The following is a 26,077-nucleotide window of genomic DNA, read 5'->3' as shown; positions in this document are numbered from 1 at the left end:
TTTTAACCTAGAGCGTATGGTTGAAAATCCCTATGCTTAGTTATTAAAATATACTGGATCATCTTAACAGGAATTCTTCATAAGAAGATTTTTTTCCCTAATTTTTCCCCCTATTCTTTTGGTAGTCAGTTTTCGACATTTTTATGCTTCTTGAAAATGTTCCTTTTTATTAAAATTTTCATAGGCATTCCTCGAAAATCTTACTTACTAGTGTAGTAACATGTTTGCATGAACTTTTAATAGGTAATATATTTGTGTGGGTCAGAATTCAAAAAGGAGGAAAGGGTGTACAGTGACCACGTCCCTTCCACATTTCCTCTCCCATCCACCAGTTTCCTTCCCCTAGATAACCGGTGTCACTACTTTTGTGACTCATCTTTCCAAAGTTATTCCATGCTTACTAAATGAAGCAAATACGTATACTGTATTTTTCGCTCCGTAAGACGCACCTGAGCATAAGATATATCTAGGGTTTTAAGGAGGAAAATAAGAAAAAAAAATATTCTGAACCAAATGGTGTGTTAAAACATTTAATAAAATACTGTATTTTTCGCTTCCTAAGATGCACGGGCATTTTCCCTTCCACTTTTGAGGGGGGAAAAAGTGTGTCTTGTGGAGCGAAAAATACAGTATATGCATATTTTTTTTCTTTTTATTTAATAAAAGAAACATATTGTTTGGTGTTTAGCATCTTGGCCAGAAGATAGTTCTCATTCTTTTCTAGGGCTGTGGATTTTATATCGTATGAAATTTGTAAACTCTGTGTCTCTCGATCTCCAGCTATATTTCTGCTTTCTGATTCGTGTTTTACTTTTAACTCAGTGATGATTTTTTTTCTCCTGTTTTCTTTAGATTTATCTCAAAACCCACCAGACACCAGATAGGAAAGGTGGTTTTCTCCTGCCCCAAGGGGCTGCATGGTGGAAGCCAAATCACCTCTGCTTATCTTTCTAAGTCACATCTTGAGCCTTGAGCAGTTGACCTAAATGCCAACAAGGCCCTGTAAGGTCTGACGCCTCTACACCCTTTGACTTATGCCATCTGTATTCTAGCTCCCTGCTCTCCGTATTAATTAACCTTGTGCGTGCTGTTTGTTAGGCAGGGAACGTCTCTGGGCAGCCCCTGGTCCAGGTCCGGCTCTCTCTTTTTGTACATGCTCATAGCACAATTTGTCTTCATTCCATTTACTGCCTCTCAACTCCTATTATTCGTAGGTTGTTTGATGGTTTGGCCTCATCCATGGACTTAACAGCCCGTGAAGGGAGTGTCGGAGTCTCCTTTGTTTATCATTGTATCTTTAGTATCTGGATGGAGTTGGTATTCAATGTCTGTTTATCGAATGGTTGACTAAATGAGCCTCTACCATTTTGGCAGTTCAGGATTAGAGCTCTGTGGCTGGTAACTAATGTGTGGGGGAAACAAGTATGTGAGTAACCCTGCATTTTCTTTTTCTCTTTTTGCATTTTTCCGAAATTGGAAGCGGGGAGGCAGAGAGACAGACTCCTGCATGCGCCTGACTGGAATCCACCTGGCATGCCCACTAGGGGGTGATGCTCTGCCCATCTGGGCCATTGCTCTGTTGCTCAGCCACTAAGCTCTTCTTAGCACCTGAGGCTGAGGCCATGGAGCCGTCCTCAGTGCCCGGTCAAACTTTGCTCTCATGAAGCCTTGGCTGCGGGAGGAGAAGAAAGAGACAGGAAGAAAGGAGAGGGGGAAGGGTAGAGAAGCAGATGGACGCTTCTCCTGTGTGCCCTGGCCGGGAATTGAACCTGGGACTTCCACACGCTGCACCGACGCTCTACCACTGAGCCAACTGGCCAGGGCAGTAACCCTGCATTTTCTAAATAAATATTTTCGTTGGCATGTGGAAACTTGACTTCTGAATGTTTTTGCTTCCCAAGATAGAAGGTGCCCAGTGTCCTTTTGGACAGGGACAAGCGAGCAGAGCATTGGGTTGTTGAGCCCTTCTAGCATACAGAAACTCTCATTCTGAACCATGATCTGCCAAATACGTGACCTATTTCCCTTTTACAACATCTGATTTGTGACAGAGTTGTCCTTTGCTTATCTTTAATCCTGCAGGGAGTTAATTGCCTTTCGGGACTGTTCTTTCGATATTTGAATCAGAAGCAGTTTGGCGCAAGAGTGGGTTGCCCTTAATTCCTTAATGTGAATGTTTGGCATTCTGTTGTCCTGAAATTCCTTGAGAGGGTTCAAAAATAAAAAGTAAGTTCACCCTTAGGGAAAACTGGTGAGATCTGAATTAGTGAGGAACTATATATAAATTTGTATACTAAGATATTTACTGATCTAGTACTGAATATATACACAAGAGTCCGAAATACTGAAGAACTGATTTTCTTTCTTTCTTTCTTTCTTTCTTTCTTTCTTTCTTTCTTTCTTTCTTTCTTTCTTTCTTTCTTTCTTTCTTTCTTTCTGTGTGTGACAGAGACAGAGAGAGGGACAGATACAGATAGACAGACAGGAAGGAAGAGAGATAAGAAGCATCAATTATTTTGTTGCAGCACCTTAGTTGTTTATTGATTGCTTCCTCATCTGTGCCTTGACCAGGGGGCTACAGCACAGCAAGTGACCCCTTGCTCAAACCTACGACCTTAGGCTTCAAGCCAGAGACCATGGAGTCATGTCTGTGATCCCACACTTAAGCCAGTGACCTTGGGCTCAAGCTGGTGTCCTCGGGGTCTTTAACCCGGGTCCTTTGTGCCCCAGTCCGACTCTCTATTCACTGCACCACTGCCTGGTCAGGCTATTCTTGTATTGTTATTTATTAATTACTGTGTGTTTTCCACATGAACAACTGTATACCTATTTTTGCCCCCATCCTGTATTGAAAAAATGGATGAATAAGCATTTATTGTGATAGTTGTATGCTTTAATGTCTGAGCTAATCCTTGGGCTCACAATATCCAGATAGCCCAGTACAGAAAAGACGTTTATAAAATTAAGATAAAAATTTGAGAAAACTATAACTTAAGGGGATTTTTTAATTGACTTTAATTTGTTGTGTTTACATAGTTACAAGTGTACCCCCGAATATATCTCTCTGTAAGGGGATTTTCTTAAGCCCCAGTAAAGAGGTTCTGCAAAAGAGCTTGTTGTGAAACTTTTTAACTTGAGGGTGAAAAATAAGAAGTATTCCCTTCTAAGTCTAGAATGAGACTCATTCTGTATCATCCCAGAGGTCCTAGCCAATGCATTATGATGATGAAATGAGGTATGATTGCCAAATCAATCAAAAACCTGTCAGTAATAAAAATGTTAATATTTTATTTTTATTTATTTATTCATTTTAGAGGAGAGAGAGAGAGATTGAGAGAGAAAGAGATAGAGAGAAGGGGGGGAGGAGCAGGAAGCTTTAACTCCCATATGTGCCTTGACCGGGCAAGCCCAGGGTTTTGAACCGGCTACCTCAGCATTCCAGGTCAACGCTTTATCCACTGCGCCACCACAGGTCAGGCAAAAATGTTAATATTTTATAAAATTCAGGAAAACCTATCAACAGACTCTTAAAAGTAACATGACAGGTCAGCAGTTTTATTGGTTACAACATATCAAAAGCAATAGCAGGCCCTGGCCAGTGACTCAGTGGATAGGTGTCAGCCTGGTGTATGGACGTCCTAGGTTCGGTTCCCAGTTAGGGCACACAGGAGAAGTGACCACCTGCTTCTCCACCCTCCCGCTCCCCCTTCTCTCCCTCTTCTGCTCCCACAGCCAGTGGCTTGATTGGTTTGAGCCTGGCCCCGGGCACAGCGGATAGCTCGGTTGGTCCTAGCATCAGCAGGCACTAAAAATAGCTTGGTACTCAAGCATCGGCCCCAGACAGGGGAAGCCAGGGTGGATCTAGGTCGGAGCGCATGTGGGAGTCTGTCTTACTATCTGCCCTCCTCTCACTTAGAAAGGAAAAAAGAAACAGAGTAGAAGCCAGCTAAGGTGACAGAGAAGAGGCCATGGATGTGGGAGGAATACCAAAGCAGTGTATTATCACTAGCAGTAATAGCATGGGCTTGTGTGACCATTGCTTCTTTGTTTTAACAAAGATGTTGAGCATTACTAAACGATCAAGATGAGATTAAGCCCGACCAGGTGGTGCGCGTGGTGGATAGAGGGTTGGACGGGATGCTGAGGACCCAGGTTGGAAACCCTGAGGTCGCAGGCATGAGTGCGGGATCATAAACACGACCCCATGGTCACTAGCTTGCACCCAAGGTCGCTGGCTTGTGTTAGGGGTCCCTGGCTCAGTTGGAGTCCCCTGGCCAAGGCACATAGGAGAAAGCAATCAATGAACAACTAAGATGCTACAACTATGAGTTGATGCTTCTCATCTCTCTCCTTAACTGTCTCTCTCCTTGTCTTCCCCCTCCCCCCTCTATCTCTCTAAAAAAAAGAAGAAATAAAAGGACAAATTTCCCAGCCTCATAGAGAATTGGCAAAATTGATGAGTGGGTGGCCCATATGGCACAGTAGAGAGAGAATGTGCTGTAAAGCTGTTGAGTCAGTGACAGAAGATGACTCTATCAAGAGAGTTTTCATTTGGGGGGGGTTAGTGCTGAAAAAAGGGGGTGGTAGCTAGAGGAGATGTGAAAGCATGTGGTATCTGATTAAAAATGAACAATCCAGGATCCAAAGAGAAACGTTGTTAGAGAGAGAGAGAGACAGAGACAGACAGACAGACAGACAGGGGCTGCAGCGGAGCCAGTGACCTCTTGCTTAAGCCAGAGACTTTGGGCTTCAAGTTGGTGACCCCCCACCGGGGTTTCGAATCAGGGTCCTCAGCATCCCAGGCCAATGCTCTATCCACTGTGCCACCACCTGGTCAGGCTCCAAAGAGAAATGTATTGCAGATAGAGGCCTTTGAAAAGGAGGGGGAGGGTGTTCTATAGAATGTGTTAAAATAACTTCCAGAACCGTAACCAAGGCAGTATCATCTGGGGAGCTCCAAACATCTTTGGGACCCTGGGCATCTACAGGGATGAATAGCTCTCCAGGTTATCCTGATGTGTAGCCAGATTGGAAAACCCCTGACCTCAGTCAGGGTAGAGCCACATTCACTTTTAGGGGTGCCTCTAAAATTTCTGTGGCATTGCTATGCAAGAAGAAACTGTTTAAAACACCCCCACCTCCTGCTAGGAGATTCTTAGTGTAACAAGCAACGACTGCTTTATATTTATACTTACTAAGTATACATTTTACTTTATACTTAGTTAAAACCTAACTAAATATAAATTGCAATTTGGGGTATCATATTCTGTGTGCTCTTTCGTAACTTGTTTTTGTAACTATTCTATTAATTTCTTCTTTTAAAAATCTATTGGCCACATAACATTGCAATGTATGGTTTTACGAGAATTCAATGTAATTCTTCGGAGTACATTTCCTTTTTAAAAATAAAAATGCTCCATGAATATATCTACATATAATTTTTGTACATCTCTACTTCTTTTCTTTGCTTTAGTTCCCCGAGAGTGAATAATTAGATCAGAGACTACATTAATGAGCTTTTTATAAGTCATTGATTTTTTACTACTGGGAAAGAAACATTCAAACAGGATAGATTGGAGAAGGGAAAAACCACCACCTCCTTCATTAACAATTTCTTGTATACTTTTCCCGACGTTTTACCTGCATAGACGTTCATTCTGAACAAACGGAAACACCCCTTCATGTCTATAGATTTCATCAACTCGTGTATCTCACTAACTCTCTGATAGAGCCGTCGGTCTTTATTAGTCACTTGTACCTCCTTATTGTCCTGAATTAATACGATTTCCTCGTGTCACTTTTCAGTCTCTTGCTCTGTTCCTGCAAAAAGGCACAGCCAGAGCTACCCTGCTTGTGGAGAGGGGTCCCATGAACCGCAATTGTCCGGATTGCGGTTAGCAGTTCTTCTAAGAGCTGAGTCGCGGAATGTTTGTCCCTTTAGGTCTGTCTGCCATTTGCATTTTCCTGTGAATTGTCCGTTTCCACCCCTTTTGCCCATTTTTTTTTTCTGGCTTGCTGTGGTCTTTCTGTTACTGGTGGTGTCCAAGAGTAGTTCACGTAGGAGCAGGCGAGCCTCATGTCTTTTGCGCGCGTCCCAGGCAGAGACATATCATCTCCTATTTTCTTCTTTGTCTTTCGACTTCAACATACGTGGGGTTTTTTTGCTCATCGGTTTACATTTTTAGACAAATGTCTGTATTTTTGTTTTTTCTTGTCCTTTTCTTCAGTTTTGCATTGGGGGGAGTCGTTCGTGAGTCTTTTTCCCTGTGCCCCCACTTCCTTTGTCTGGGGTCGCACACCCCACCCCCCTTCCAGACCCCCTCTCTCTGGGCCCCCTCGCGTGGGCTCAGTTGACGTCAACCTCCAACCTCTGGCGCCAAGCCGTCGCCACAGCAACGGTGTCCTGATTGGCAGGGCTCGGGGGCGGGGCAAGGGGGGACTCAGGGTGGCGCGAGGCTGCTGATTGGCCTGCGCCGGAGCCCCGCCCCTGTGGAGAGCCTTTATAAGGAGTCGCGGGAAGCGGGGTCGCTGCGGACGCTGGGAACCGGAGGAGCAGGTTGGAGCTGGAGAGGAGCAGCGATGTCCACGTCCAGGCTCGGCTGGCGGTGTGGGTCGCCGGGGGTCGCGTGGGTGCTCTAGTCAGCTCGCACGCGGGCCTTGCTGGCCATCCAGCCCGGGGCCGTGCCGTGCCGTGCAGTGCGGTGGGGTGAGGTGAGTCTGGCTGCCCCACCGGTGTCTCCGTGCTACGCGGGACCCTCAGCGGCCAGGCGGGCGGGGCAGGGGTCCTCAGCAGGCAGGCGGCAGGGGCTGCCGCACGTGCCGCCATCTCGCGCGGCAGGCAGCCCGGTTGAGGCAGCCCCCGCAGAGGAGTCGGGGATGCGGGGTAAGGGGTGGGCGTTGTCGCCATAGCCACAGAGGCCACGCACTCGTGTCACTGCCAGCCTGCCAGGGGGTGCGGGCGTCTCAGTGGCTGTCGGTCCCTAACGAGCGTGCGTGGCGTCGTCTCTATCTCGGTCCGCCCGCTTTCTTGGGCTGAGTCCAGGGGCTGCAGAGCTGGACCCCCCCCCCCATCCCCACGGGAATCCCTGTTTGGCTAGGTCCTCGAGCGTCCTGCATCCCTACCGCGCATTTGGGGGTGTGGCTTTTTTTGCCGCAGTGGCGGTGGGAGGAGCCAAGGGTTGGGAGGGGTGCGACTGACGGAGGAGGTTGTTTGGATGGAGTCTTTTCTTTGGGAGGTGATGGGCTGTGAGGCCCCGCCTACCGCTGTTCTAATTGGTTGATAGTGGATTGGGGCGGGATCGAGGGCTGTCGTCTCTAGGAGACCCTTTGGGCTGTGATCTCGCGGAGCCCCGCCTGCCCCAGCGCCATCTTTAATAGGGGCAGCTGAGGTTTGCCGCGCAGGCGCAGTCTTGGCTGGCTGGCTGGCTGTAGGGGGCGGTGCTGGGGCTTCAGTGGTTCTGTGGTCTTTGCAGTGATTGAAAGCTCTGTGGGGGTCCTGCCTATCTTGCGCTTTCTTTTGTTTTTGTCTTTTTTGGGTTGTGTATATGGCCGCAGAGGTTTGCCGCATTGGTGTCACTGACTCTGGACTGATTGTTTTGCCGGGTTCACGTGGCCTTTGGGAAGCCAGTTCCTATGCCTGGACTTGGCTGTAGCTGTCGCTGCAGTTGAACTGTTTGCAGGGACAGGGTTACCTACCCACTGTCATTGTTCTGGGTGGGGGATGGAGATGTTACGGGCCTGGCCGCAGTCAGTCCTGTATGGCGCAGGCGCCCTTGTAAGGGGGCTTAAGGGGTGGGGCCGTGTATGGTCTTTGGGGAACTGACAGCCCTGCGGAGCCTCGCTCACTCTGTCACTGTATAGGTGGACTGATAGGGGGCATCCAAGGCTTACTGTGCAGGCGCCACCGTGGGCGATGGTGCAGCTGCAGGGCATCCTGGAGGGCTGTGTGGAGGCTGCGGTCCCTTGCCCATGCCGGCACTATGTTGGCCGATACGTGGTCGTCGGTGCTTATACTCTGCAGGTGCCATATTGAATGACTGTGAAGTCCAGGGGGCCCGCCTGAGGGAGAGGATGATGTATGTTGAGTGACTGATGGCGGCAAATGCAGACCCCTGCCTATCTTGTTGCAGTGTTTGTTGGCCGATAGGTGGCGTCTTGCATGACGGCGGACTTCCAGTGAGGTGGACCCCGGGCTGGGGCTGCCTTGTCCTGAGTGACGGAAAGGGGGCTGCACCGCCCCCCCCTCCTCGAGCAGGGGCGGGGGTGGGGAGCGGCAGGCCTGCGGTAGGGCCTCTGAGGCCACGCCCACTACAGTACCACGTTGGCCAGTAGGTGGCGGCCGAGGCTCACTGCACCGGTGCCACTTTGGAATGACAGTGGGGGCCGGGGGCGGGCCCAAGGGAGGTGGTTCCTTGACCTGAGTGACAGCTGAGGCTGAAGAAAATACCCGCGGACCCTCGTGCTAAGTTTGTGGGGGCCAGAGAGGCTTCTACAGCACAGGTACCACCCTGGGTGACGGCAGAAGGGCAGGAGGTGGAGCGGACATCACCGCCGAGGCTCACGACACCCAGGAGCCTTCTTGAGTGACAGCAGGGCCGTGGGGGTGGGCGAAGGGGGCTTTGGTGTCCCAAGGTTCTGCCCCCTACCTTACCCTCTCTGCTGCGACTGCGCAGGCACTAAAGCCTTATCGGAAAATGGGGGGGGGGGACCAGGTGCAACTGCGCACATGCAGTTCTGGGCGGTCAGAGAATCAGGGTTCAGATTTGAGGTGTAGAATAGACTTGAGGAAAGGCAGCATCTTGAGAAAACGGAGAGGAGGTGGGAGGGCTGTGGATGTAAAGATCTGGGGGGTTTGGAGGCTCCGTGGACTGAAGGGGTCACGCACGGGAAGGAAAGGGTCTGGATCCTGGGGGACAGAATGCTTGAGCTGAGGATGGCCACCAGGGGGTGGGGCGTGGGGAGCGCGTAGAGGAGGGGGACTCCCAGCGGGTGGGGGGGGTACACAGTGAGGGGAGGGCAGGGCTTTATCTGCTGGGTTGGTGGGGGAGGCGGCCAAGGTGACCTATGCGCAGAGCCTCTGGTGCGGCCGTGACTGGGTTCTCCAGAGAATGGTAGTTTCCAATGCTGAATTTTATTTTTTGTGATCTGCATCCACCAGTGACTGATGACATAAACAACTAAAGCCGTATCCTGAGGCTACTTCCCTACCCCCAACAAGGGGCCCTGATGGAATGCACACCCCGAGGCACAGAGGGACTTGAAAGATGGAATGTTCACCCAACACCTGCAAAATGTGACATAAGATAACCTCGATCTCATGTTAACGGGGACAAGGGTGTTCAGGTCCTGACGTCAGCTAGTTCCTTCCCCTTAGGGAAAGGTGCCACAGTTAGGTGTCTAGTCCATGCACCACAGGGGCTGTGAAGTGTCAGAACTGGAGTGGCATCTAACTTCTCTAAGGGGCTCCTGTATCATGATCCCACAGGGTATCCGTTGGAAAACATCCGTCGATGTATTATTTTTTTTCCAAAAGGATATTAGGTTGATCTGTTCAATAGTTGGCCACCAGCTCCCAGAAGGTGTTCTCAGAGCCTCTGCTTTTTTGTTCAATGAGAGCTAGGAAATGAATAGCGCCTTGGTCGGGACCAACAGAGACTATAATAAAAGGAAGATTCTAAGCACTGTGTACATGGAGTGTGATTAGCAGTCCATAATTGTACCTTAGCACTTTTTTTTTAGTTTTTAACCTGCAACGTGTGTCCCTTGCCTTTAGAGGGTAGCCCAGAGCCCCATAGCTAATAAGTGGGAAATGGTGCTCTGAATTGAAAGCCCTGTGTCTATAAAATTATTTTTTAAAGATCTTATTTAATCATTTTAGAGAAAGAGTGAGAGAGAGAGAGAAGAGGGGAGGAGCAGGAAGCATCAACTCCTCTATGTGCCTTGACTGGACAAGCCTGGGGTTTTGAACCGGTGACCTTGGTGTTCCTGGTCGAAGCTTGATCCACCACGCCACCACAGGCCAGGCCTATGTCTTTACTGTTTTGCCTTGCTTGTGAGAGGAAGTTCTACGTAAGACACCTGGAGGTTGACTTGCACACACCCATTGACATAATCCCATTGGGAAAAGGCTGTGACCCCAGCCTAGGGTGCAACATGGACCTCAGGGAGCCACGCCCTCCTAGCCCGGCTGTCCTGGGAGTGAAGCTGTTCTTCCCGGTCTCACTGGACCTCTTGTCAGTCCTCAGTGTCTACTGAATGTAGGGTACAGCTTCCCCTTTGTGGGGTCACCTCCAGCCTGTGGAATCTAGTCATTGCAAAGTAAAATTTGATGTCTTGTGTCTTTCCTTCCCCAGCTCTGCCTTGAACTTCTACCCTTTTTGGAGACGACTGGCAGGAAGAAGAGGGACCAGGTCCAAACACCAGGTGGCAGAGTCCAGGTGAGCTGAAACCCCTTTATCACAGTTACACACCCATGTTTGGGGTGAGCACGTGCTTCCTCATCCTGGCACTTGTGTGTCCTGTGCATGTGGCCATGGCCCCACATGCTGTGTGCTTTCTGAGAATGCTGGGTTCATCTTGTGGAGCGTGTGTTTGCCAGAAATTCTTCTTGGCCTCATGCCATCCTATCCAGTGTCCTAAGTCTTTTTCCCAGCTGTCAGCTACTTACTGTTTCAGACCTGTTTGTTCATTATTCATCTATAAACGTAGCCCCAAGTGGGAAAAGGACCTGCTTCCCTGGAGCTAACGGTATATTCAGTAATTGAAAGACATGGAAAACATAATTGTGTGACTCATCCCTTCAAAGAGAACATTCACTCACTACAGGCAGTTACCTTAATCTGGGAGAGACCACATAGAGCCGCCCTGAGAGAGCCAGGGACATTCAGGTTGAGTCCTGAAGGGTAGTGGATGGTAATGTGTTGTGGGAGAGGGGACATTTCTAAGGGGTCCAGAGAGGAGCTGAAAGTCTCAAGGTGCCTAGAGCAAAGGAAAGAACAAGGTGGCATTTGATGGAGGTGGGGAGAAGGTGTAAATTGGGGCTCCACTGAGCAAGGTTTTGCAGACTTCTTTTTTTTTTTTTAAGAAAGAGAGAGGGACGAAGACAGGGAGGGAGAGAGATGAGAAGCATCAACTCATAGCTGGATCACTTAGTTGTTTATTGATTGCTTCTCATATGTGCCTTGACCAGGGGTGGGGTGGGGCTCTAGTTGAGCCAGTGACTCCTTGCTCAAGTCAGCTACCTTTGGGCTCAAGCCAGAGACTTTTGGGTTCAAGCCAGCGACCTTTGGACACAAGCCGGAGACCTTGGGGTTTTGAACCCAGGATCTCAGTGTCCCAAGTCGACGACACTGTCCACTGAGCCACTCAGCACTGGTCAGAAAGGCCTTGCAGTCTTGGTCTGCAGCACAGGGAGAAGCCATTGAGGTACTTTAACCTTAGAAATAACATGATCATCAGATTTTTGTTGTTCAAGTGTCATTTGGCTGCAAGGCTCAGAAGGGGAAGATAGAAACAGCAGGTGCAGGAAGACACCCTCTCCCCAGCTCTGGTTGAGAGATGGTGGCTTGGATAAGGGTCTTAGAAGCAGATGTATGTTAGAGAGGTCATGAAGGGAGAGGCACAGGAGGACTGTGCTCTTTGTTCATGGCTTGCTGACCAACTGGGACTTGACTCAGTGATGTGTGTTCCCTAGGGAAGTGATCAGAATAGCTTCTCCGTTCTAGCAGCAACCATTGACACAAGGCCTGATCCCGGACAGGACCGTGCTAGACTCTGGGTCTTCGGAAGTGAGCGACCTGGCCCCTGGCCTCGGTGTCTACTGAATATGATCTCCAGTTAAATGTAGAGTAAGAAACCAAGGGGTTGGTGGCTGTGCCGACGATGTGTCACCACCTGGGCAGAGGCTAACCTGTGGCTCCAAATGGGACCCCAGGGGATGGGCTGTTTTATTCCTGGTCTCAGTGCATGCTTCAAGTATCCAGTGTCCAGTTCTCAAGCCCGCGGAGCCTTGGAAACCTTCCTTCGCCTAAGGACTCCTCTTCTGTTGGTAGATCCACAGGCATGTAGCCCAGGGGACTTAAGTGAACCACACTGGCGCAATAGTTGATGTGGAAAGAGTTGGCTTGGTTTTGGTTTTATTGAGATGTACAGTGGGAGATTGCTCTCCCAGAGACCCAGATACTCTAAGGCAGGGGTCCCCAAACTTTTTACACGGGGGGCCAGTTCACTGTCCCTCAGACCATTGGACGGCCGGACTATAAAAAAAACTATGAACAAATCCCTATGCACACTGCACATATCTTATTTTAAAGTAAAAAAACAAAACGAGAACAAATATAACATTTAAAATAAAGAACAAGTAAATTTAAATCAACAAACTGACCAGTATTTCAATGGGAACTATGCTCCTCTCACTGACCACCAATGAAAGAGGTGCCCCTTCCGGAAGTGCGGTGGGGGCCGGATAAATGGCCTCAGGGGGCCGCATGTGGCCCGCGGGCCGTAGTTTGGGGACCCCTGCTCTAAGGTGTCATCATAAGCAGATCCTCTCCCTGTAGGCACACCTACGTGGGACATGAAACTGTAACAGAATGTGTCTCGGTGAGTATGGGATCGGAACGCGGGTGCGTGGGCAGACTTCAGTCACCGCAGCTGTCAGGTAACGGGGCCACCGTCTGGGTGTGCAGTCAAGCTCTTTGCTAAGGGTTACCGTGAGACCAGAAACCCCTGTCTTCAGCCCCCCACGCTCCCCAATCCATGCCAAATAGGTTTGATCAGGGAAACCTTTCAGGAATGAACAGCAATAAGGAAACATTGCAGCAGTGTTGGTAAGTGCTCAGCTTAAATGGTCAGCGGAGCCCAGGGTGACATGGAGTTGATCTGAGAGGAGCTATACCGCACGGACCAGAGGGCAGAGGCCGTGGCTGGCGCGGTAGGGTTGTGGTCATTGACCACTTGCTCACAGTCCCACGTGAGATTGTTATCCCAACAACCCCTCTTGTCCTTCTGTGCCTGTTGATAGTCAATCGGACTAGACTGGACACCCCAGCCTGGAGCAGTGGTTCTCGAAGTACACACAGCTCCTGGAGTGCTTGTTGAAATGCCCCTTTAGTTAGGGGACCAGAGATTCTGACAGGGTCACACCTGGAAGGGCAGGTGTAGTTTTCATAAGTGCTAACATCATCCCCAAGTGTGAGAGCCGCTGCCCCGGAAGGATGGGGTGGTCTGAGGTGTGCACCTCCTGAGGTCTTGGAGAAGGGGGGTGGACGGAGCCACAGGCTGAGTGGCCTGGCCGTGTCGGACACCTGACCCAGGATGGAGGCCAGGTCGGAGTGCCAAAATGGAGAAGGTCCTTGGTCTGCAGAAAGAGGCAGCAGAATGGCATGAACTAGGAGCAAGAAGAGACCGCATGCCATGCTGTCCCCGAGAACGGAGACAGTAACTGCCTGAGGTCCTGACTTTAAGGTGCTCAGTGCCGGCCCGCGGCCCCGAGGTAGGTGGACCGAGTGAGGGGCTGAGTCCAGCTGCACGGTGGTGAGGGACCAGAGTAAGTAAGTAGACAGGGTTGCAGGACATACCACGAGGCTTCTCTCAGCACTCATGGGACGTGTGGAGCTTCTCTTAGCACCAATGGGACATGGGGGCTTCTCTCAGCACCGATTGAATGTGAAGGGCTTCTCTCAGCACCAATGAAACGTGGGTGGCCTCTCTCAGCACCAATAGGACATGGGGGGCTTTTCTCAGCACCGATGGGACGTGGGGAACCTGGGGACCGTCAGCAGGGGGTCATGGACTTCCTTTGTCTCTCACGTTTCCCAGCTATATCTGCAGCCTCTGATACGTGTCCTTTCATTGAATTCTTCCCGGTGTTGTTGAAGGCTTGAGCCGTTAACCCTCCCCCCCCCATGATGGCAGGGGTGCTTGACGACCTCCATCTTTGTCTCAGTTATATTTATCGTGTGACCCCTGCTTTTGTGTTCTGCTAATTTTCATGAAATGGAAGCAGAGTGTTGGAAAATGTTCCAATGGGCCCAATACCACTGCACACACACCACAGGGGCCACTGTGTTTTGTCCAACAGGCAATGCCACTGTCCTGTGTTTTTCGACTGGCCAACTCATGCCTGCCGCTCTGCATACAGTGCTTAAACCGCACAGCAGGTTTCCTGCGTGGCTGTCCCATGTATATAAGAACAGGTGTCCCAGATGGAAGAATAGCTGGAAACCTGTAACCCCGCCCCCGTAGAGAGTGACTTGACCACTGGTTCCCATCACTTGTCCCTCCCCCTGGAATTGATGGCCTCTCTCTTGGCCACTAGGACCTGGTCCCTGTGTGTCTCCCACCTTTGTCCCCCAATCGTGGTCAGATTTTTAAGAATCCTGCCCTTGGCTACTACTTGACTCACCCTAGCATTTCTCCCCCAAAGGGAGCAGTAGAGGGTATGGAAGTTTTAGTGAACTTGGGGTGTGAGAACCCACCTCCAACCTAAGATATGAAGGTGATGGGTTTGCTATGTGTGCAGAACTCTCCTTGAGTTGAGACAAGAGGGGACAGCTGTCAGGGAGGTCAGGGCCTAGTGTGTAGCCCTTTCGGTGGTGCACTGGCTCCCGAGGGTAAGAAGATTTCTGGGAGTACCACAGGGTGGCCAAGGGCCGGATGAAGGGATCAGACAGTGAACAGCAGGCTGTATTCTGGGGACCACATAGGTACCATCTGGAGAGCTCATATCATGTGTCCACTTTCTAGTCTCCATTTATGTGTGTCTGTGTGTGCTTGTATTTACATTACCTGCAAGAATTTCCATAGACCTACATCTCCATCTATAACTTTGTTTTCTAAAAACTGCATTATATTATATTCACCGTCTGGGCCTTCTCAGTGTTTTCTGTGCACACATGAATGGGTATATTTATAGTAAGAACACAACATGTGTTGTACGATGTTATACCCTATTTGATGCTTTAACAAGTTTTTTATTTTTTTAACTTTAGTCATTTCCATCATTACATTGAAATAAATTAGTGTATATCCATAGACTGGGATACCAAGAGGCCTTTAGAAAGAATGATGTGAATCTGTGTGTGCTGGGGCTGACCAAGCGGTGGTGCAGTGGATAGAGCGTCGGACTGGGATGCAGAGGACCCAGGTTTGAAACCCTGAGGTCACCAGCTTGAGCCCAAGGTCTCTGGCTTGAACAAGGAGTCACTGGCTCTGCTGTAGCCCCCGGTAAAGGCAAATATGAGAAAGCAATCAATGAACAACTGAGGTGCCGCAACGAAGAATTGATGCTTCTTATCTCTCTCCCTTCCTGTCTTCTCTGTCTCTCTCTGTCTCTGTCACCAAAAAAGAAAGAAAAATCTGTATGTGCTGGTATGGAAGGGTGGTTATCATAGGTTACCAGGCTTAAAAACACATACTCATGCAGAACTCTTGTTGTTGGTCTCACTTTAGTGAAAACAATATGATGAGTGGGTGTGCTTTGGGTTTCTGCATTAAATATTCTATAATATTTGAACATTTTATGTTTGTAACAATCAGAAAATAAAGCCACAAAACTTCTTGGAAACATCAAACATAAGGTTCTATTAAAAATTTTGTTTTTTTGGCCCTGGACTGTTGGAAGGCCCGGGTTTGATTCCCGGCCAGGGCACACAGGAGAAGTGCCCATCTGCTTTTCCCCCCTCCCCCCTCTCTATCTTCTCTCTTCTCTCAGAGCCAGTGGCTCGGTTGGTCTGAGCATTGGCCCCAGAGGGGGGGTTGCCAGGTGGATCCCGCTCAGGGCGCATGTGGGAGTCTGTCTCTATATCTCCTTTCTTCTCACTTTAAAAAAGAAAATTTTTTTATTTTCATTTTGTTGAACTGTGTTGATTTATATTAGTGAAAACAAAGTGTGTACATCATTGTCCTTAGTCTTTTAGTAACGCATAGTTGACATACAGCACTGGTTTTAGTGGTCCTTCCTAATGTCCAAGGCCGGCCTCATCCTTGGAAATAAACTCTTGAATAGTCAGAAATTGAAATGTAGGTTGTCCATGTTTGTTAAAATCACCCTTTATCATTTAGCCCTAAGAAAGTTCCGAGTTTGTCATTAAACAGTTAATGCTTTTTTTTTTTTTTGGCAGAGACAGAGTCAAAGAGGGAAGGACAGACAGGAAGGGAGAGAGATGAAGAAACATCAGTTCTTTGTTGCGGTTCCTTAGTTGTTCATTGATTGATTTCTTATATGTGCCTTGACCCGGGGGCTACAGCAGACCGAGTGACTCCTTGCTCAAGCCAGTGACCTCAGGCTCAAGCCAGCAACCATGGAGTCATGTCTGTGATCCTATGCTCAGGGCAGTGACCCCGCACTCAAGCCAGTGAGCACGTGCTCAAGCCAGTGACTTTGGGGTTTTGAACCTGGGTCCTCAGTGTCCCATGGTGATGCTCTATCCACTGCGCCACCGCCTGGTCAGGCTCATGTTATGATTTTAAATGAATTAATCTTGGTCATAAATCGCAAGTGGTGTTTTGTTTTATTCCTTTGGCTGTGGTGGTATAGACAAGACCATCATCTGTTAATTTTATTTCATCTTTCTGCCTTTAAGCATCATACTATGAAACAACTTTATTACCCCATGATTATATTTAAATATTTCTTAAATTTTGTATTTGGCTTGTTGGCCTATTGACATATGAACTTTCAAAAGATACTGAACCAAAGGAAATTCTTCCATGCCAACTCAGAACCATTGTCAAGTTCCCATTAATACCCTTTGAAATTCCATTAGATTAATAGAGATTAATTTCAGGGAGGATTTAGAACTTCAGTGTCCTGGATCCCTACATGACTATCCTATGCCTCTAGTTACTGCCTTTTTATTGCAATAAAATTTATCACTTTATTCAATGTAGGTGCAATTTTTTTTCTTAAAATTTTTTCTATCTTTATAATGGAGTTCTTCCTGTTTAAAAAAAATTCTTGTTGATGCATATTTAAGGAAGTTTGTTAGAGGTGATTTTCTTATTAAATTATAAGATCTGTTTCCATTGATTCATAATATCTGATTGGATAGTCTTTACATAAGAGGAAGGATAGTTTTATACATTTCTTTATGCCTCAGGTTTTTTCTCATTTTGTAATTGACTAGAACACTAGAATGGTTTTCAGTAATGATATTGTTTAAGACATATCTACTTTCATAAATGAGTTTGGTTGGCTGTTTGTTAGTGCTCATGTTGTTGGCCTTTGGGTTTTGAATTCTGGTTTCATAAAGAAAATTTGAAAGCTTTCTGTTTTTTTTCTCTGGTTGGTTTTTCTGACATGGAAATTGACCTTCTCTTGTATCGGACATAAAAGGCCACACCCCTTACTATATCTGAGTCCACGGCCATCGGGAGAACTAATTCTCTGATGCTCTTTTTACATTCCTTCTGTGTTTATCTGTCCATGTATTTCTCTCTTTAAAACGTCTGCAAGTCTCTGGCATTTTGACTCTGTTCCTGCGGCTAGTGGCTTGTTCTGAAGTTTCAGAAAGGATCCTGTGCCCAAACAGGTGATTCCCATGACCTGACTGAGTCTGTCCTGTTGCCTCTGAGAAGTTGGGCTGGTGTCATGTAGGGAGGACCCACATTTTTCTAATGAATCTGGATGCCACAGTGCAGGCATGAGCTCTGTGGCCCCCCTCCCTCTCATGTAGGCGCATAGGCTGATGAGGACTCCCCTTTTCAGGGCAGCCCCTCTTAGCCAGGTCCTGGGTAAAACTGTGCTATTGTCCAAAATGTCAAACCAGTGGTCTAGAGTGGGGACACTTGCCCTTTCCTCTGTTCTGGAGTTCTTTCCCCAGCATGGTGTCATCCAGTGCCCTCTTGGTTGTCATATGTCCTCCTTAAGGGAGACAGGGCAGGCAGGGAGGGTGGGGTCAGGTCCCCAGGGTCAGGGGCTAAAGCTCCAGGGGGTGACAGTGGGAGTCCAGTCACAGCAAGGAGGGCGAGGGACTGAGTTTCCTACCTTTCCTCCTGAGCGGTAAAGTCCACTTTGAGACAGAATCATCGAAACGCATTTTCTCTTTAGACATTTAAAGAGAAAAACAACTTCATGTTAAACTTCTAGCTTTCCTTGGAAAACAAAAGCAGAGAGTTTTGCGGCATGTAGTTTTCTTTTTCTCTAGAAGTAAAGCAACAAGTACAAAATGCCAGGTAAGGGATTCAGCCTCCCTAACCGAGACTTTCCCCCTGATTGGCCTGGTTTCTTTACACCAGTTATGGTTGACCAGTCGTAGAAAGGCTACAGGATAAAACTTGTGTGCAGGAAAAGTAACAAGTGAAAAGAAATGTATGGCCCTTCTGGTTACATGAGAAGAAAAGAAAGTTTGAATATCAGCTTCTATAAAGCCTAAAACGTTTCTTATTTTAAAGGAAGGAAGCAGATAATTAAAAATAAATACAGGCCCTGGCCGGTTGGCTCAGTGGTAGAGCCTCGGCCTGGCATGTGAATGTCCTGGGTTTGATTCCCGGTCAGGGCACAGAGGAGAAGCACCCATCTGCTTCTCCCCCCTCCCCCTCTCCTTTCTCTCTATTTCTCTCTTCCCCTCCCGCAGCCATGGCTCAGTTGGAACCAGTCAACCCAGGGCAGTGAGGATGGCTCCATGGCCTCCTGCTAACATAGCTCGGTTGCTGAGCAACGTAGTAATGGAGCAACACCCCAGTGGACAGAGCATCTCCCGCTGGTGGGCATGCTGGGTGGATCCCAATTGGGGCACATGTGGGAGTTTGTTTCTCTGCCTCCCCGCTTCTCACTTAATTTAAAAAACCACATAAATAAATTAAGCTAAGCAAATAAATAACACAAAAGATTATCAAAGTAGAGAGCCAGGGATTTTGGAGATGGATAAGGCAGATCTTTGGAAGACTGACCCAGGCAGAGGCATATATGGGGTATGAAGGGGCCCAACGGTCACTTCATCATATTCCCACTGTTTCTGTGAATGACGTAGGTTTGCCACTTCTATAGGACTTCTCTGGACGCCAGTATTTCATTTTAAAACTTTTTTTAGATTTTTTTTTATTTATTCATTTTTATTAGTGAGAGAGAGGGGAGAGAGGGAGAGGGAGAGATAGAGAACAGGGGAGGAGCAGGAAGCATCAACTCCCATATGTGCCTTGACAGGCAAGCCCAGGGTTTTGAACCGGCGACCTCAGCATTCCAGGTCGATGCCAGTATTTCATTTTAATTCCACCCCCCAACCTCACCCCACCCCCGGGGTGAAGCCCCATCGTCAGACCTATGAGCGCCTTGTGTGCAGGTGTCCAGGAAAGGACGGGCAGAAGGGTGGGCCGGTGAGGGTGACCCAGTACACTCCACAAACAGTGGCGTAGAGAGTTGGCCAGGATGTCCCCTCTCCCCAGACGCTGCTCTGCTTCTGCAGGTTGGTGTCTGAAACCAGATTTAAGTTGCGTATGCGCTCGTTGCTTTCAGCTTGCTGTAGACGCCTGGCCTCGTGTCAGGCACTGGAGGACACAGTGATGGACAAGGTCACCTGTCATCCCTTCGTGGGGGTTCCAGTTCCTGCGGGGAGACGGGCAGGTTTGCTCAGATATTTAAATGTGATTGGTGCTTGGAACATCCAGCAGGTGAAAGACACCCGAGGGAGTGGTCAGCACCAACCTGTGGCTGGGTCTGGGGACGGACAGACACACTTTTGAGAAGGGTACACCCTGTTGAGGGCGAGTCCTGAGCACACCTGTGCACTGGACAGTCTTGCTCCAGCCACTGCAACTTCCTGTGATGGTGGAGATGTCATGTGCCATCCAGTAGAGGAGCCACAGACCGTTGGAAGTGTGGTTCATGTCACTGAGGAACTGGACTTTAAAAATTTTATTGAATTTTCATTTGGCTGCAGTTTGCACAGCAACACAGGTGCAGAGAAAGAGAAAATGAGAGCACCTGCCATCACGTTACCCGGAGCTGAGCACATATAATGTGTCGTGTGACCTCCTATGCCTACTGCCTTAGCCATTATGTTACGGGGAGAGATGCTCAGAGATGGCAGCATGGGCCCCTGTCACCTGATGTCCTCTGTCCATTTTTGCTAAGAAAAAAAGTTGACACCCAGTTTAGTAATGGCCAGCTGCTGAACCAGCCTCCTGTGCCTGCTGAGCATTGGGTGAGTGAGGCCTTTTAGATATGTTAGATTATGGGAGCTTCACAGTTCTGAATGGGAGGTGGGTCTGTGGTTCTTTATTATTTATTTTTTGGTATTTTTCTGAAGTGGGAAATGGGAAGGCAGAGAGACCCCTGCATGTGCCCCACTGGGATCCACCTGACATGCCCACCAGTGGGCCATGCTCTGCCCATCTGGGACATTGCTCTGTTGCAGCCAGAGCCATTCTAGTGCCTGAGGCAGAGGCCATGGAGCCATCCTCAGCACCCAGGCTAACTTTGCTCCAATGAAGCCTTGGCTGCAGGAGGGGAAGAGAGAGAGAGAGATAGAGAGGAAGGAGAGGAGGAAGGGTGGAGAAGTAGATGGGTGCTCCTCCTGTGTGCCCTGGCTGGGAATCAAACTTGGGACTTCCACATGCCAGGCTGACGTTCTGCTGAGCCAACCAGCCAGGGCCTGTGTGGTTCCTTACTTGTATGTACAGGGGGTAGGGACAGACTCCAGGACATTGAATGTTGCTCAGGGTCACAAAACCAGTTAATAGCAGAGCTAACTCGTTTAGTTTGCGTGGTACCCAGAGATCATACCTACCCCTTGGGGTCCTGTGTCTGTGTATTGGATGGGACACATCTCTTCCTCCCCCCTCACTTCCTCTTGACCTGTTCACAGAAGCATTGTTGATAGCCCTTGTGGGGCATCCTCACTCTACTGCCTGGTGTTCCACTTCTGGGACACTTGTGTATCTCCTTATAACCTACAGGTCCCTGAGTACTGACTGTCCCAGGCGGCCACGTCTTCCCTGTTGACTCATGTTTGGTTGTTCCACGGAAAACCCTACCTAGAGAAATGCTGCCTCCAAAGTGCTTGTACACCAGCACACCCAAGAAGTACTGGGCCCCCAACCTGTACGAGCTCGACAGCGACCTGACTAAGGAGTCTGATGCCATCGTTGCCAATGCCGCCGCTGCCGACTCGGAATTCTTTCATCAGAGGTTCCGGAACTTCATCTATGTGGAGTTTGTCGGGCCCCGGAAGACCCTGATCAAACTCCGAAACCTCTGCCTTGACTGGCTGCAACCCGAGACGCACACCAAGGAAGAGATCGTCGAGCTCCTGGTCCTCGAGCAGTACCTGACCATCCTCCCTGAGCGGATCAAGCCCTGGGTGCGGGCCAATCGGCCCCAGAGCTGCGAGAAGCTCGTTACGCTGCTGGAGAGTTACAAGGAGATGTACGAGCCAGAAGGTGAGGCTGGGGACCTCAGCGCTGCAGGTGTTCTGGGCCAGACCCTCCTCTCGGTGGGAGGGCTATCCTATTGTAGGAGGTGTCTTGGCACTCCAGCGATGACAGCCAGATGTGTGGTGTGACCAGTGTCCCCTGGAGAGCAGCATCACCCACCCTGATTAAGAACGAACCACTCACCCACCCACCGCCTTGAGGTGTGAAGTCATGGGGTCCCATGAGGAGCCCGCACGTGCCTCATGTGTGGCCTGGTTCCCCTTGTAGACCTAAAAGTGCGGTGTCCTCTGGGCAGCCGTACATGGCTGCCCTTCTTGGAGGTCAGGTAGCCGCGGTCACAGCCGTGTTCCTTATCACAGAGGTAGGGTGCGGTGGCAGGTCAACACTGGGGGAAACTTGTGCATGTGTGTGCAGGGGACGATCCAGCACTAAGTGTGGGTGTCTGGTGTCCTCGCAGATAACGGCAGTGACGTCCTGAGTGAAGACAGCCTGAGCCTGAAGGGGGCGGAGTCCCCCCCGCCACGCTCTGTCTACATCTGCCGTGAGTAACCAGTCAGGGTGTGCCGCCATGGGGCACGTGTCCAGACTTGAGCCCACTTTACATGTGGTGTGCGGGCACCGTGGGCAACGACCTCAGTGAGGGCCGTACCAGGGGAGTGTGCCGATTCACGACAAAATGAGATGTTTTTATATCAAAGCAGACACTGAGGAAACAATACTATATATATAGAGAGAGAGAGAGAGAGAAAGAGAGAGAGAGAGAGAGAGTGATGGGAGTATTTAACGCTGTTGGTTATGTGCTTGGGTAAGTGAGGCCTTTCAGGTGTGTTAGGTTATGGGAGTCACATAGTCGGCCCGCTGTGTGGATGTCCTGGGTTCGATTCCCAGCATATTTTTCAAGCTGTGCCCATAGCTTCCCAGGAGGGGCGGGGTCCATCCCTCCTTTGCCTCCGGAGCTGTTTCCATCTGTTTGTTGAGGGTTCTTAAGTGAACTCTTAAAAGGAGCATTGCTTTTGGGAAGGGAATGTGCTTTGTAAGCAGAGGAACGTGCAGGTGAGAGTGGCTGAGGTGAGCCGGACAGCAGAGGGGCTGATGGCCATTGTCTTGGATTTGGACCTGACCGTGTGGGAACTGGGGAACCAGCCGAAGGGTCTGAAGGGGGAACAGGCTTCTTCTCCACAAAGCTCTGGATCTGGCTTTAAGGCAAAGCCCCACTTAGGCTGAGCCTCCGGAAACGGTGTGCCAGGCACAGGGTAACAGGAAGAGTCCAGATCATTCTTGGGCATCTGGAGACCTTGATGTGGGTTCTGTTTGTTTTTATTTTTTTTTGTATTTTTCTGAAATTAGAAGTGGGGAGGCAGAGAGACCCAGACTCCGCATGCACCTGTGATCTACCCGGCATGCCCACCAGGGGGTCATGCTCTGCCCATCTGGGGCATTGCTCTGTTGCAACTGGAGCCATTCTAGCACCTGAGGCGGAGGCCATGGAACCGTCCTCAGCGCCTGGGCCAACTTTGCTTCAATGGAGCCTTGGCTGTGGGAGGGGAAGAGAAGAAGGAGAGGGGGAAGGGTGGAGAAGCAGATGGGTGCTTCTCCTGTGTGCCCTGACCGGTAATTGAACCCGGGACTTCCACACACCAGGCCGACACTCTACACTGAACTAGCCGGCCAGGGCTGGGGTCTTTTTTTCCTCAATGCAGGAGCAAGGATGGTTGTCGTCTCCCAAGTGGGGGAGGTGTGTGTGGAGGTGGAACATGCATGTCAGAGTGCTTTATTCACTCTTTGAATGTCTGGCTTTTTTTCTCAGGGGACCGGGACTGGTACCAGTACTGGGATCGTGACCGGGACTGGGATTGTGACCGAGATTGGGCCTGGGATCGTGATCGAGATCGGGCCTGGGACCGTGACTGGGACTGGGACCGGGCTCGAGACCGGGACTGGGACTGGGACTGGGATCGAGACCGTCGCCGGGACCGGGACTGGGTCCGGGACCGGGCCTGGCGGCGGGACTGGATGCGGGAGCGAGACCGGCGGGGCCGGAGCAGGGACCTGGAGTTTAGGGAGCGCTGGCCGTACAGCAGGAGCCCCAGAAGGAGTAAGTCCCCCGCTCTTACCTGCTTGTTCCCTGATGCGCCTGCCCGGTTCGCTGGGGCCTTTTCCTTCATGGTGCCTTTCTCTTCCCAGGATTCCCCCCGCGGGATCTGTCCCTTCCTCTGATGGACAAAACCTTTGCGAGAGAGCGAGGGCGCAGACGCAGGAACCTCATGATGGACTACGAGTTGCGATGCCAGGTATGCCGAACTTTCCTCTCTTCCTGGGAAGGTCGCCTCCACTTCACGGCTGAGATGCCTTGCTTTCTCGATTGCGGGCGCTCGTCCATCCCTAAAACCCCACCTGGGTGGATGGGGGGACCCCACTCCATTCCCTGGAAGGGTCCCAGGCCTGTCTTTGGGGGGGCGACCTGTGGCCAGGATGACCGCTACCTGTTTACTGATTCGTCCACAGTGTTGGAGTGACTCCTCCACTCGGCGTTTGTGTTACTCGTGCTTGGTCAAAGTGGCTGTCCCCCCATGGGCCAGGGAAGCAGAGCGGTTCTGGAGACTTTCTAGTACATGGAACCGGGAGAGGTGCACACCCACAGAGCAGCCTGGCAAGAGAGAGCAAAGGCTCGGGAGTTGGCAGGGGCTGGGTTTGAAGTCCTGCTCTCTCTTCCACTTGCTAGCAGTGTGTCCTCGAACCACTGATGTAGTAGCTAAGCTGATCCTCTCAGTACCTTCATCTGTAGAATGGGTGCGGTGATTGCCTCACAGGGCTGCTGTGAAGAGTGAGATTCATACATGTGTGTGAAGTGCGTATTATAGTGCTCGGCACGTGGTTGGCACATGCTGAATGTCAGCAGTTATTTATGGCAGTCATTTTAAGAAGCATGTGATGGCCCTGGCTGGTGGCTCAGTGGATAAAGCATCAGCTTGGCATGTGAATGTCCCAGGTTCAGTTTCCCATCAGAACACAAAGAAGTGACCATCTGCTTCTCCACCCCTCTCCTTTTCTCCCTTCTCTCCCCCACCTCTCTCCCTTCCCCTCCCTCTCCACTTTTCTACCACTCCCTCTTAATCCCCCATCTTTTCCTTATCCAATGGCTCAACTGATTCTTGTGTCTTCCCAGGCACTGAAGATGGCTTGGTTGGTCTGAGCACATCAGCCGCAGGCCCTAAATATAGCTTGGTGTTCGAGCATTGGCCCCAGAAGGGGTTTGTGAGGTGAATCCCAGTCGGGGCACCTGCAGGAGTCTGCCTCAATACCTCCCCTCCTCTCACCTTTAAAAAAAAAGAAGCATGTGCTAGGGAACTTGGTGAAGGGAAAAGGACATGAGATTTGAGCTGATCCTCCAGGAGAAGAGAAGGTGACTTGTGGCAGGGCATTGTGGAGGAAGGGCACAGCAAGCCCAGTGCACTTGACCCATCTCTCTTTTCACATTTAAGTACCTGCCTCCATCAGGCCCTGGGGAATATAGGAGTGGCCAAGACAGGGTCCTTGCCCTGGAGGCCTTGTCTTACACCAGTCAGCAGGAATAAATCTCCATATAAATAGTGTATATGATTGCTGACTGGTCAGAAGGCTCTTAAAGAAAGAGAAGACTAAAGAGGAATTGGCACAGTGGTCTTGACTTGGATTTGAAAGGGAATATCTTAACCCTTTGAGTAGTATGAATGTTCACGTAAGTCCTCGTGCCTCCTGACTGTCCAGAGTACGACCATAACAAAAATTTTTATTTTAACAATGTGTAAGGCAACATTAAAAAAAGGCAAATGTACTTCTTGTTTCCATAAGTTGGTTAGCAAGCAAACGTGATTTTAAGTTAATAAAACTGTAACTAGAACTAATTTTTTGTATTTTTCTGATGTGAGAAGCAGGAGGCAGAGACAGATTCCCACATGTGCCTGACCGGGATCCACCCGGCATGCCCACCAGGGGGCGAGCTCTTCCCATCTGGGACGTTGCTCCCTTGTGGCCGGAGCCATTCTAGCACCTGAGGTGGGAATTGAACCTGGGACTTCCACAAGCCGGGCCGATGCTGTACTGCTGAGCCAACCAGCCGGGGCCCCTAATTTCATGTTTTGAAAAAATACTCCCAGGGGTCAGCAAGCATGAAAAAGAAAACTTACTGCTCAAAGGGTTAAAGGCAGGAGCACTTGAACACATGAAGGATGGAGAGAGAGCCCTGGTAAAGGCCGTGAAGCAGGAACTGAATGTACGCTGAACTGGCTCACACATGGAGGGTACGAGCTTAGAGCTGGCCAGGAAGCACGTTGGGCCTGCGCCCTGCCACCTGGCCACTCAGCAACGTGCTCAGGTCTGTCTGCAGTACACTGAGATGTATGTATTCATAACGGTGCCAGCGGTGGGATGTGTTTGGTGGGGTCAGATGGTGCAGGGCTTTGAATTCTACTCTGAAAACTCAGTCATTTGTTCTTTGTCCAGGAGGCAGGGACCTGCCTGCAGGTGTGTGTGCACGCGTGGGTGGCCTGGGGTGTCCAGATGGTGACATCTGGGCTTCTGTAGCAGCGACACATGGTGGGGAGGGGTTCAGAGCAGGAGGTAACCCAGGTCGTCCAGCCCTAGTGGAGGGGGGCATTATGTCCTTCCTGGTTGTCTCGGGGCGTTACCCTCAGTTTGTAGCACACTCGGTCATGGATTTTCTTAT

The 26,077-nt window shown here is 49.8% G+C and overlaps 1 protein-coding gene across 4 annotated transcripts in view; it reads left to right on the top strand.

Annotated features, from left to right (window-relative positions):
• The first annotated feature begins 6,505 nt into the window (after nucleotides 1-6,505).
• The window catches only part of PEG3 (paternally expressed 3), a 31,441-nt gene continuing 11,869 nt past the window's right edge, over nucleotides 6,506-26,077 (top strand). For 2 of the 4 annotated variants that reach the window (XM_066374578.1, XM_066374575.1), the window contains exons 1-6: nucleotides 6,507-6,711; nucleotides 10,353-10,436; nucleotides 20,896-21,378; nucleotides 21,830-21,913; nucleotides 23,180-23,467; nucleotides 23,557-23,663. In XM_066374578.1, coding sequence (XP_066230675.1) covers nucleotides 20,982-21,378; nucleotides 21,830-21,913; nucleotides 23,180-23,467; nucleotides 23,557-23,663 — 876 coding nt within the window. In that variant the 5' untranslated portion in view covers nucleotides 6,507-6,711; nucleotides 10,353-10,436; nucleotides 20,896-20,981. Of the gene's footprint in view, nucleotides 6,712-10,352; nucleotides 10,437-12,557; nucleotides 12,601-19,877; nucleotides 20,142-20,895; nucleotides 21,379-21,829; nucleotides 21,914-23,179; nucleotides 23,468-23,556; nucleotides 23,664-26,077 lie in introns of all 4 variants that reach the window. The other 2 variants (XM_066374576.1, XM_066374577.1) reach the window with 2 other exon arrangements.

Source organism: Saccopteryx leptura, chromosome 3 (genome assembly GCF_036850995.1).
Source record: "Saccopteryx leptura isolate mSacLep1 chromosome 3, mSacLep1_pri_phased_curated, whole genome shotgun sequence".
Taxonomy (NCBI): Eukaryota; Metazoa; Chordata; class Mammalia; order Chiroptera; family Emballonuridae; genus Saccopteryx; species Saccopteryx leptura.
The sequence above is the reverse complement of the archived record's forward strand: the minus strand, read 5'-3'. Positions and strand labels throughout refer to the sequence as shown.